Source organism: Astyanax mexicanus, chromosome 23 (assembly GCF_023375975.1).
Source record: "Astyanax mexicanus isolate ESR-SI-001 chromosome 23, AstMex3_surface, whole genome shotgun sequence".
Taxonomy (NCBI): domain Eukaryota; kingdom Metazoa; phylum Chordata; class Actinopteri; order Characiformes; family Acestrorhamphidae; genus Astyanax; species Astyanax mexicanus.
The window spans coordinates 22602501-22616284 of record NC_064430.1 but is presented as its reverse complement, the minus strand read 5'-3'; the positions used below and the strand labels follow the sequence as shown (position 1 = coordinate 22616284).

The following is a 13784-nucleotide window of genomic DNA, read 5'->3' as shown; positions in this document are numbered from 1 at the left end:
TAATATTGTTACTGCTTGTTTTGTTATTAATAATTTTGTTATTAGTATCATTATTAATAACAACAATTTCAACATGTATGAAACCTGTATGTGCTTTTATTATTATTATTATTATTATTATTATTATTAATAATAATAAAAATTTCATCTTTAATCACCATGGCAATAATTAAAGCCCTATGTAGAGGGCGGTTCCAGACACGCCCACGTCGCAGTCCCAGCGTACCTGTGGGCGTGGCTTCTCACCAGTGGATACAGTGATCCGCGCTCGCGCTGCTGAAGCTCGTTGCTGCGCGCGGAGGAAGGTGTGTGTTTTTAATGGTTCTTGTTATTTTTTTGGGAGGAGGAGGTTGCAACAAGTTCATTATCTACGGAACACACACACACATTACACACACACACATTACACAAACACACGCGCGCGCGCGCATTGGAGAGGAATACCAGGGGGAGATAGTGGTTGAGGAGGAGCTCGAGCTCGAGCTGCAAGATAAGAAGACACCAGGATGATGCCGGTGAGTTTACCTGGTTTAAATGCTGGAAAATTGAAAAAAAATGTTTTCATCGTTTTTTTTTGTTTTTGGTCGTGTTTTATGTCGTGAAAATAAGATTATAAAGTGTTTTTACTGATATACAGTCGATTAGATTATAAAAAGCCTACAAAGCGAATTTCCCCGTTCCACCTTAAATGGTGCAGCAGTTACACTATGGCGCCACGGGGCGCCATAGTGTAACTGCTGCACCATTTAAGGTGGAACGGGGAAATTCGCATAGGCAGACGTTTAAAAATGCTGATAACAACATCGAAAATAAAGCAGATATGTTGCAAATTTCTTTCGGCACTCTTTCATCGTCTTTATCTCTTTTACGTGCTATAATTCATTGTATCTAAAACACTTCCGGTAGCGAGCTAGAGGCTCGTTTTTCCGCCGCGTCAAAAAGCGCTAAAGGCGCTAAAGCGCTCAATGCACAGGTGCATGCAAGCAAGCGCGCGATGTTGCACGCGAACGAAATGTCACACACCTTGAATTGTATTAGGGATTTGTTTAAAACCAATGCAATTGGATGCTTCTAATAATGCACAATTGCAAAGGTTTTTGCAAATGCATTTGCAATCTATTGCATGGATTATTATATAGGCTGAATGCATGCATTGCCTTGTCTGGGTGATGGGTGTAGTGGGTGCAGTGGGTGAATGCTGTGCTCACCTGCAGAGCTGTGTTGTGCATGCATAAATAGCATGTCTCTAGGATTTGTGTCTGGGAAGAATCTCAATGGGAAATGGATTTATCTTTTGATATATTTTATAGAAAATGATATGCAGTGTGCAAGAAAATGTGTGCTAAGCATGGGGAACACCCATTCTTCACCATTGCACGAATTATTATTGAGGCAGATAAGAGGGGAATCAAGGTCATAAACATTATGGCAACATATTTGGCTATCTAACTTATTCAGGTAAAAAAATGCAATATTAAGCGAAAATAATGGATATATAGTGTTTTTGATGATGCGATCTACTGTAATTGTAACCAACTGGGATGTTAAACATGCAAGTCAGCATACAATTCATATTTTTAAACTATTTAACATATGAAAATGAATGAAAATATTTTTGGTTTTATACAGAAAATTTCCTATTAGCCGCACTTTTATGGATTTCTATGGTCCAAATCAGTTGATGAGTTTCACCCTCTGTTTGTTATGCACCAAAATGTGCACCAATAAGCAACACAAGCAAATTGTCTCCTCTGATTGGTCAGAGCTGTCTGAAAATGCTAAACGCTGCAAAGTAAACAAAGTTGCGAGGCTGAGAGCAGTGAACGCTGCACAGACCGTGCTCAGTGTGTAAACAGCATGGAGCAGCAGAGACAGCGCTTGTTTATAGCTGTGGTAATTTGCGTTATATACGCCTTATCAGCAGATTAGCTCAAATAAACGGAGTATTACATGAAGTTAGACAGGTGGTTTTAATGTTTTGGCTGGTTAGGGTAACTGTATCCCAAATATTCTTTGAGTTAGTGATTAATAAAACTTTTGTGGAAAAGAATCAGATTTAGTCAGTATAAGAAAAGGGATATTGTGGGAACTGTGAGTCATTGCCGATATTTATAACATTAACATTACACATGTATATATCTACCGATGCCAATGCCGATATACACATTTATAACTAGCTTAAATAAATAAATGAATTTTAACCCCTTATAAAAGGCTTTGGCCTGTATACAGGCTACAGGTGTAGATGTTACAAAACCCTTTTTCTCTGCAATAAAATATGTTATTTACATTCTAGTGAGAGGAACCCCAAATTCTGTATGTTTAAAAATAGACATGAAAAAACAGGAAACTGCAATGAAATGAAAGGTTTGGAGGACATAAGAATTTGTTTTATTTGTATTCAGGAAAAAAAACCTTTAGGATTTTTTTAGGAAGTTTTAGGAACCTAAATTCCCATTCAGTTGAATCTAAACACAACCTGACCACATCATCTTGTATACAATTCTAGGAAAAATGGCTTAGTGAAGTGTTTAAAGTGTGATATGACTCAGACCAAGCCCAGAGCATTTAAATACCTGTGGGAGAAATGCAAATATAGGTGTTATATGGCGTGTCAATGCTTAAGTTACATCAGTGTCCAGTCTGTGGGTGGCTAATTTGAATATTTTATCACAGATATACAGTGATAAGTAATAGCTTCCGCTTGGTGTTTGTTCCTCATGCTTCTGTCTCTGTTACACTCGGCATAAGTTTGGGTAGTGTAATGATGATCATATATATTTTTGGGTCTCAAACCTGCTGAAAACAGGTAAGAATTTAATTCTAGCTTGTAATTTTAGCTGTGAGTGTAGCGAGTATATTTATATATATACTTTTCTCGAATAACCCACCTTTGTTCGCCCCCAGCCTTCAGAAATACAGCACCTTTAGCCTATGCTCCCAACTGGCTTACAATGCTAGTGATAGGGGCATAACCTTATAGGAGTTACCCATGCAAAGAATCACTATTTTAGAAGAAGAAGTAGCTCCACACTTCAATATTACAATTCTGAGGATCCTGACATTTAGTAGTTCAGTAGTAGGTAGTTTAATTAAAAAGACACGTCTATTTTACACCAGAGTTCTCCTTTAAGGTTGGGTTCTTTTTGAGACTAGTGGTGTATTTTGTTTCATGTTGATTATTCATTTATAAATAAATATTGTGGCAGAGAGTTGTTTATTGTATGTTGTGCTTGACCTCTGATTGCTTAGAAATTCATGTCTATACTTAGAAAGTCACCTAGAGTTTATGGTCAGTGTTACGTCTCTCAGTTAAATTTTCTGACTGTTTTAGACTAAATACAGAAAATAGGGGATAAAACTTGATTATTTAATTTTTTCCATTTACTTTGGTGAAGAATAAATTGATCTCCTTTTTTCAATCTTTATTTTCTATAATCTGTCTTTTACTAACATAATAGAAAAAATTATCTTATCTCAATTTTTTTAAAGATGTTTACCATTTTTTTTGCATCTTGTAACAAAAATCTGATGCTATAATGCAACTTACTTTGGTTACAAGATGGAAAAATCTGAAAATTTAGAGAATATTCCTTTTTTAATTATTTTTCCTGAAGTTCTAATTGTGATGTGGAGAAATAAAAAAAATAGTAAATTGGAAAAATGTGAAACCCCATTTATTTTATTCTACAGAATTTCTAAGAAAAAATAAAGAATAAAGAAGTTTTACTGTCAATTTTCTATTTTTCGAAAAACAAAAAACACACTGACTGTTTATGAATATGATGGTGTGTTATACATGTTTTTTTCTGAATTTTGATTTCTGGATTACAGTATTGGACTTTTTAAACGCAGCTTTAAAACAGCGCTATAAACAGCCTCCACAGAGTGAACAGTATAAACTGAGCTGGAGGAGATAATGGACCTTTAATAACATTTTCACCTTTAAAACACTGAGCTCTACGGGTGCGGAGTTTTTGCTATGGTCACAGTTTGTGTTCTATAATTAGTGTAAACAGGCTGGAACATGTACAACAATGATCTCAGCCGAGATTAGGAACTGGACACAGTGTGGAGAACTGGAACCAGTGTTAGATAGTGTTAGATAGATTTAGGATGAAGAGATTAGCTGCTTTAGGTTTGTGTTCCACATTAAAATCTGTAAAAATCTATTAAAAAATTGTATTTGTATATTATATTTATATAGTTACTTATACAACACTCCAACATTGCTATGTTTTGGTCTCAGCATATCTGGGATTGATATTATTGTAATTTTAAGACCATTTTATGCTTAATGATAAAGTAATAGCAATTGTAAATTGCAATAACATTGTTTTTAACAGTAATTAAGTTTTCATTCAAACTGACACGAAATGTTAACGTATTCCAAAAAACACTGTCATAAATAAAATGAAAGCACAGTTTTTAAAGTAAACATTTTGGCCAATCTTCTCTGTAAAACAAAAAAACAATGTAATGTGATATTAAAGTCAATGACAATAAGATAATAATGTAATTATTATTACAGGCCTGTCATTACATCTTATATAAATAAAATTTGTTATTTATGTGCATTCCTCGATAAATACATTAATTGCGGTTGAATATATATATATATATATATATATATATATATATATATATATATATATATATATATATATATATATATATATATATATATATATATACGATGTGTATGATAGATGTACATTGTTGTTTTATTCTATAAACTACAGACAACATTTCTCCCAAATTGCAATTTTTAAAAATATTGTAATTTAGAGCATTTATTAGCAGAAAAAATGAGAAATGGCTGAAATAACAAACAAACATATACAGAGCTTTCAGAAATCAACATTTGGTGGAATAACCCTGATTTTTAATCACAGTTTTTTTTGTTCATGCATCTTGGCATCATGTTCTCCTCCACCAGTCTTACACACTGCTTTTGGATAACTTTATGCTGCTTTACTCCTGGTGCAAAAATGAATTCCAGCAGTTCAGTTTGGTTTGATGGTTTGTGATCATCCATCTTCCGCTTGATTATATTCCAGAGGTTTTAAACTTAGTAAAATTAAAGAAACTCATCATATTTAAGTGATCCCTTATTTTAGGACTATATAGGTTATCTTGCTTGTATTTATGTGTAGAAATTCAAACTCATTGTTCAGGCTGGAAGTTAGTCAGAGTGTGTTTGTGGTGAGAAAGCAGAAGCAGGGGTTTCCCTCTTCGCTGACATTAGAGACGTGACCCTGCATTGTCTGATTCCGGCGCATTGTTTAAAATGCGTTTATAGCGGACGGGTATTGTGCAGCACTTCCCCGGGGGAGAGGAACAGCTGGGTGCCCCTTCGGTACCGACCCGACCCGGCTCTCTCAGAGAGAAGAAGCACTTAGGCTGACGGTCAGCGATTCTACAGACTAACAGGGTTAATCTGACAGCTGATTGGACGAGAGGCTGCTGTAACGCTGTTAGCTCCTCATAACTCGATTTTCAAAACCACTCCGGTTCAAAGGCCCCTCATTTATTTCCATTTATTCTAGGCACTTTAGACTATTTTACATTTCAGCAAACACACACACACACATATATATATATATATATATATATACAGAGGTTGGACAATAAAACCGGAACACCTGTCATCATTTTAGTGTGGGATTTTAGGTTTCATGGCTAAATTGGAGCAGCCTGGTGTCCAATCTTCATTAATTGCACATTGCACCAGTAAGAGCAGAGTGTGAAGGTTCAATTAGCAGGGTAAGAGCACAGTTCTGCTCAAAATATTGCAATGCACACAACATTATGGGTGACATACCAGAGTTCAAAAGAGGACAAATAGTTGCTGCATGTCTTGCCGGAGCATCTGTGACCAAGACAGCAAGTCTTTGTGATGCATCAAGAGCCACGGTATCCAGGGTAATGTCAGCATACCACCAAGAAGAACCAACCACATCCAACAGGATTAACTGTGGACGCTGTAAGAGGAAGCTGTCTGAAAGGGATGTTCGGGTGCTAACCCGGATTGTATCCAAAAAACATAAAACCACGGCTGATCAAATCACGGCAGAATTCAATGTGCACCTCAACTCCACCAGAACTGTCCGTCACCACAATCAATTATTGTGCTCTAAAACCAGGTGTTTCAGTTTCATTTTCCAACCCCTGTATAAAAAAAAAAGATTTTTTTTGCTCATTTGTGTAACGGATCACAATTCTCACGGATAGAATTTTCCCTTTCTTTCCAATAGCATCGCAGTCTCACACATCCTCCTGGGTGTGTCTTTTTTATAAGAAGCATAGTGTGTGTGTGTGTGTGTGTGTGAGTGTGTGTTTATTTAACCCTATGATTAGGATTATTATTAGGATTATATTAATACAGCAGGTTTATTTACTATAGCCCTGTTCACACACCACTATTCTCTTCCTCCTCTTCCTCTTCTTCTTCTACTTCTTCTTCTATCAGAGGATCCTCCTCTGCGTTAGTGACAGCAGAAGGCAGGGTTTCCATAGTTACAGTTACTATGGTGATGCGGCACACAACAACACGGAGCATCCAGTCTGGCGCTGTTGCCGGGAGAGAAACACGTTTCAGTATCAGGCTCTTTCTCATGCACTGTTAGTTCAGTTCTGAACACACTGAGCTCTGTGCATCTAGAACCGAACTGACAGTAGGTTCTAGACTGGCTTGGACATCAATTAAGCAATTATACCTAGAGTTCAAATAAAAATGATATTTTAAATCAATTAAAAATGATTTGTAAGAAGTGTTGACCGTCTCAACAGTCTGTGGGTGAAGCTCAGTTTATCGCTTTTACTCTGTACCTCTCAATCTCTCTCTCCATCTCTCTCATTCTATCTCTCTCATTCTATCTCTCTCTCTGTTTTACTCTATACCTCTCTCTGTCTCTCTCTCTTTCTGTCTCCATCTCTTTCTGTTTATCACTCTATGATACTCTACCTCTTTCTCTATTTGTCTCTCGCCCTTTGTTTCTCACTCTTATCAGTCTCACTCTCACACTCTTATTACTCACTCTCTCTCTCTGTTTCTCTCTCTTTTTTTCAGTTCAGTTCATGTTTTGACTATATATATATATATATATATATACACACACACACATACATATTTATACACATATAAACACATATATGTGTTGAAAAAAGTAAATGTAATAAAAAAGAAGCTAATCTTAGTTACTCAAATATGCATATGATTAAAAAAATAATAGAGGTGTTATATAATGTTATGTTATGTTATGTTATATATGTAATGTTATATAGTGCAATAATAATAAAAACATGCAAAAAGACAACAAAGAAGAGAGTCTCTCTCTTTCTATCTCTCTCTATAACACTCTGTCTTAATCTATACCTCTCTCTCTGTCTCTCTCTCTCTTTCTATCTCTATCTCTCTCTCCCATCTCTCTCTTTTTGTATCAGTCTCACTCTCACACTCTTATAACTCTCTCTCCCTGTCTCTCTCGTTTTTTCAGTACAGTTTGTTTTATTGACAAAAAAATTTATACACTTATACACACATACATCTGTTGAAAAAAGAAATCAACTAATCTTAGTTACTAAAATATGCAAATGATTTAAAAAAAAACATAAAAAAGATAGAAGAGTTCAATAATAATAAATAAATTGCAAAAAGACAACAAAGAAGAGTCTCTCTCTCTCTCTCTCTCACTCACTCTCTTTATCACTGTCCTACTCTGTACGTTTCATCATCTGCCTATCTCTATCTCTCTCTTTCTCTGTCTCACATCTTACTCTCTACTATCTCTCTCCATTTCTCTCTCTCTCTCTCCATTTCTCTCTCTCTCTCTCTCTCTCTCTCCATTTCTCTCTCTCTCTCTCTCTCTCTCTCTCTCTCTCTCTCTGTTTCTCTCTCTCGGCCGATGGTTCTTGGGAGGTCAGCAGTGGACAGGGGTAAGCCCTTATCCTTATATCATGTGACTACATTTCGTGTGGGAGCCATATGGTCAGGCACACACTCACACACTACACACACACACACACACTCACACACACACAGAGAGTAAAGTGGCAGCAGGGACGGTCCTCAATCCCGCTCAGCTTTTCCTGTTATTCGCTCAGAGTGATCCAGAGCAAGATAATGATATTGAGAGAGAGAAAAGGACAGAGAGAGAGAGAGAGAGAGAGATAGAGAAGGACAGAGAGATAGAGAGAGATTGAGGGGAGACAGAGAGAGAGAGAGAGAGAGAGACAGAAATAACATGAAGGGAAAGCACCTCACTCCTCTATCACATATTTCTGTCTATTTAAAGCCTGTAGAACAGATGCTGGTTTGTAATCGGCTGAATGATGGAAGGCTGTGTGTGTGTGTGTGTGTGTTTGTGTGTGTGTGTGTGTGTGTGTGTTTGGTTCCTGGACCAGCTATATCTTCTATAGGACCAGTCATAGCCCTGTCACAATATTTACAGTATTAACCTATCGTATAAGGACACAACCTCTGTGGTTTTTGCTGAAGTTATTATTTCCCATTACTTAACTTAGTGAAAAGAGTCCATTAATGCGAATGATTCAGTAATCCTTTAATAATAAGAGAAATAAGTGTCATTATACCACAGTTAGTTCTGACCCTGCAATGTGATTGGCTGAGAGGCGTTCTATGAGTCCCGTTATCAGCCGGTAATGCACTGTAACCAAAGCTTTCCATGTACGTATTACTCCTCCACATACAGGTTACCTAGCTACGATGCAGCGCTTACAAGCCAAACAGCACAAACGCAGCTACAAACAGAGCAGCAATGGAACTATTTTAACTGGTGCAGTTTTTATAACCAAACTGATCCTATTTTCTTCTCCTCTTTAACTCTTTAAAATCTTTCAATAAACAGTGATAATGGAACTGTGGTATAAATATATCAGAATAATACACTCGAGGTTCGTGTTATAATGTATAATATTGGCACTCATGTGCTGATTAAGTGCCAATGTTACACTTTATAGCACAAACCTAAAGTAGTACTTTAATAATAAGAGTAATAAGAGTCAGTTTTTCTTTAATAATAAGAGTAATAAGAGTCAGTAGTTATTTAATAATTAGAGAAATAAGTCAGTAGTTTTTTATATAAATATAACATGAAAGATTTGGTCAAAGGATAAATACCAAGCACATTTTTAATCTGTTTTGCCACTTTAAATTAAATAGCAACACAGAATGATGATTTTATCTTGTCCAGTTAATGGTTGATGTTCCTAAACCACAGGAATGAGCAGGATTATTCAGATCAGAGTCAGAATTCTCCTCAGGAAGGTGCAGAAGTTGTTCAGTTCGCTCACGTAACACAGCATAAAAACGTCTGACCTTGACCGAGTGCTCATTTGCATACTGTGACCTTTTTCAATGTCATTCTGCAGGAGCCAATATTACACAAGTGATGAATTGAATGAGTCCCATTCAAATCAACCGTGTGAATCCACTCAGTTTAATAGAGTAGAATTTACACACCCACTTCAGTTTAATTTTCTTTAAACAGACTCTGCTTTCTGTGCATCCTTGCTGCATTTTGTTTCAGCAGGTGTGAATACATACTCAGGTGTGGACCAGGTGATCTCTAGAACCTAGAGCGGTTTGTTTGTGAAGAGAATGTGACTGGAATGTGATTGGTTTATTTCACGTCAAGCCAAAAACACACCCATGATTGACTAAGAGAATTAGTACATGCGCGTGTCAAGCCGTGAAAGGTAGGGGTGCTGAAAAAATAGATTCTTTAAAGAATCGTGATTCCTAGTACTGGGGATTCTGACTCCGAAATTGATTTAAAAATGTGTTTAGGTTTTATTTTTTGATGCTCCACCATAGAAGAAGGCCTCTAGGCCACCGTACTGCAGGCTAGTTAGTTAGCGAACTCTACAGCGAAACAAAGAATAAAGTGGGAATAGCTTTGATTAATGCTGATTAGGGTTGCACCGATACCAATGCCGTATCAGTATCGGCGCCGATACTGGCACTTACACACAGTATCGTATCGGCAATGGGTATCGGCTGATACCATTTCCGGGTTTGGAATGTGGGAGTAAACAATAGCAGGGCAAACAGCACGGATAGAACATACAGACAAAATGGAGCAGCATAGTCTGTAACTCGAGGCTCTGAGAGAGCAGAAAAATCTGCCGGAGTGGGTGGGCACGTAAAGAAACACTGCACATATATCTTGTAATAAAAAATAAAAATAGAAAATCTAAAAAGCACCTAAAGATTTTCCTGGTTTTTACCATATTTTGATCATTACATGTTCAAATGAATAATTTATTCATTATCTTTATTCATTAATTTAAACATTATCTCCTTGTCAATCATTAGCTACTTCAGCCAATCATCTTAACAGATCTTTTAAAAAGGGTGGAAACTGTGGAGCAGCCAATCAGGTTATTATATCTTATTCAGGATAAGACAGTTGGTATCGGTACTCGGTATCGGCAGATACCAGAAAAGCTGGTATCGTATCGGTAAGGAAAATGTGGTATCGGTGCATCCCTAATGCTGATAGACTAGCAGCACTTATGTCTGAGTCCTGGAACCAGTCGTATGTTTAATATTTAAAGATTGTGACGTCTGTGTTTGCGAAAAAATTTGATACAGTAAGGAACCGAAAATTATTGTTTGATATAAATGTTCCGAAATCGAAAATCATTTCTGAATCGGATCCCCAGACACTGAGAGATTCACACCCCTAGAGCGCAAAGTATACTTTTCCCTTTGTTACAATAGCAAAGACACACTGACACGCCCTAAATCAAGCTGCACAGTGCACGGTTGACGTCTCGCTCCTATAAATTCTTGAGCACATTCGTAGTGTAGAATAGAAGAAAGTGTTGGTAGAGCTTTAAATCTGTGGGGTTTCAGACAGTAAATCAGATTATTTAAGTAATACCCGGTGTGTATTTGTTTTGTACCACTGTGAGTCTTTACTGCCGAACTGGTTTATAATTACATCACATCCTGGAGCTCAGTTCTAAATGAATGTAGCCTGCGGACAAAAGAGCGGCTCAGGGGTCATTAGTTATTTCACCGCTGCCTGATGGATGAAGTGATGGAGTCGGTTACGCAACAGTCTGGAGATTCTGAGCTGCTGCTTCTCAAAGTCCTCTCAGACTCTCAGGCTAATGAACAGACGCCTAAAAGTGGAAAAAAGGTTCCATTTAGCCTGGATTAAGCTATAAAAAGGTCATAAAAAGAATACGTGATCTGATGGAGTTAGTAGATGGAATTTGTTTCATAAGATTAATGCTTCTTACGAAAGTTACAGCAGTTCAAACTATTTGTACTCATCCTACATTAGGCATTAGAGGAATAATATTAAATAGTGGAGGCAAGGTCGCTCATTATTTTCAGTAATTTGCATAAAACATACAGTACATATACATGCCAAACGTGGAGAGCACACACAGCAAGGGAAATATCATCACTGTCCAATGAAAAACACTTATGTCAATTTTTGTAGATTTTTAGTTCACTACATAATTTGAACAGAGAAATTGTAGTTGCACTGTGCCAAAATTTCTTGATGAACGGACCAATAGAAATACTTCAAATGACCTGAAATAAACTCTATTTTTACATTGACTTCCATTGAAAGTTTACAATGTTTTTTTCTCTCTCCTTTAAAGTTGCTGTTTTGGAGATGATACATTAAATATATGTCAAATATATGTCAAAGTGCTCTAAAGTCTGAATCTACTTCAAAACATTCATCCATAATACAGTAAAATGATTCTAGTCAGCCAGACCAAAACCACACTACATTATATTACTGTCTCCTCACAATAATGGAATAATAGAAATACAAGAATGTAAAACAATAAATCATGTTTTATTTCATTTTTAATTGACACCACTAATATAAATATAATGTAATTTAATCTAATGCTTATACTTTTATTCACATTTAATAATATGTATATATATATATATATATGTGCTGTGTAAAAAAATGCCTAAAATATATCAAGAAACCAATTACTATGCTTTAAGAAGTGCAGACTAGTACAATACAAGACTTTTACAAACATTTTTAATTAATGCGAAATATTGTTTATTATCGTTATCGTCACAATTATAGAAATTATTGTGCATTTTAATATTTTAAGCTGATATTTCTTAAAATGTACTCTTATTTTAATCTATAAAAACTGTACTGCAGTTTTTATAGATTAAAATAAGAGTACATTTAAAGAAATATCAGCTTAAAATATTAAAATGCACAATAATTTCTATAATTGTGACGATTATAGAATGCTTATGGAAAATATTTATAGTTTAAGCAGTTTAATTAATGCTGCTGTTTATGTTCTTAATAGTCACTGATAGTTTTTGTTCCAACAAGATCCAAATAAAAAGATGGAGTCTCTCAGGTAAACAGTATGAGAATGAGATCACTCATATCTGCTGTTAAATTAATACACTGCGTGTAGGCCTGTCACAATAATTAAAATATCGATTTATCGTACAATAAATGAACATGACCTCAATCATTTTTGATAATCGTGATTAATCGTCTATTGTGTTTATCTGTTTGTTTGCTCACACATATATATATATATATATATATATATATATATATATATATATATATATATATATATATATTTATATACAGTTTTATAACAGTGAACAGTATTTTAGTCAGTCATGCTTCAGTAACCGACTTTATACACACAGTGTAGACTAAAGTAGGTGAAGAAATAAGTATATAAATCCCAAACTAATCATAATAAATGATTCATTCAAATTGTGTTGTCTTCAGAAAGTATATAATTGTTTTTTAATGCTATTCTGTTATTATTATCAGTGGTATCAGATGACAAAAATATTGTGTATCGCAATAATTTCTGGGACAATATATCGTCCACAGGCCTAGCTGTGTGAGAATAATTATCAGTTTTTGTATTTTTAGTTACTAGTAAGAAAAAAAGTATTGAAAAAATATACTTTGGGTATTCTATCAAATTCAAAGTATTATATTGTTATTTATTTATTTATTTATTTTTAAACCAATTCCCAGCTCTTGTCAGATCTGATGTCTGATTGGCTGATTCTGGCTGATTTCTTGGTAAATACTGAAAGGTCTCGTGCTCTGAGGGCTGATTTCTGCTGAAGAGGAAAAACCTGCAGCGCTGCTGAGTTTCCCTATTCAAACACACTGTATCTCTACTTTGTTTAACCCGAGTCACCGTGTCAACAGTGTCCGGTTACGCCGGCGACTCACCGCCGGGAGCATCTTCCTGCCCTGCGTTTGTTCAGAGGAACCTCTGTAGAGTCACATCCGCTTTTATTAAACACTCACCGGATTTATGTATTTATATATTTATATAAGATCTTCTCTCTGAATCTGGAAGAGGTTCTTGCTCTGAGGTCAGTCCTGCTTTATTAAGATACTGTAGGTGTTACTTCTGTTTTTAGCAGTTCTATTGTTGTGTATTTTACGCACACCAGATTATAAAGCGCATTTTAAGCGAAACTAGTAAGGAATAAAAGCACCTAAGTTAACAAAACTGTAATTCTTAAAAAAAAAGCATTTTCTTTTAATGCCAAACGAGTGCTGGATGTTAATCTACACAGCTTTCTCTCCTGAAAATTGTTTATTTGGGTGAATAAAGATTTCCAATATTCTCAACAGCTCGTTTAGCAGCAGCTAAGGAACTTAGAGTTTTTGGGTAACCCAGGGTGATATTAGCTAGCGGTTTGTCCCACGTAGCTTGTTTTTACACTGTAAACAGGCAGACTACAGTCCGTTATACTCACCTCT

General features: G+C 35.8%; 1 protein-coding gene across 1 annotated transcript in view; it reads left to right on the top strand.

Moving 5' to 3' along the window:
• Positions 1-253: 253 nt before the first annotated feature.
• tp53bp2b (tumor protein p53 binding protein, 2b) overlaps positions 254-13784 on the top strand; it is a 45364-nt gene continuing 31833 nt past the window's right edge. The window contains exon 1 of the mRNA XM_007257618.4: positions 254-515. Coding sequence (XP_007257680.3) covers positions 507-515 — 9 coding nt within the window. The 5' untranslated portion in view covers positions 254-506. The remainder of the gene's footprint in view (positions 516-13784) is intronic.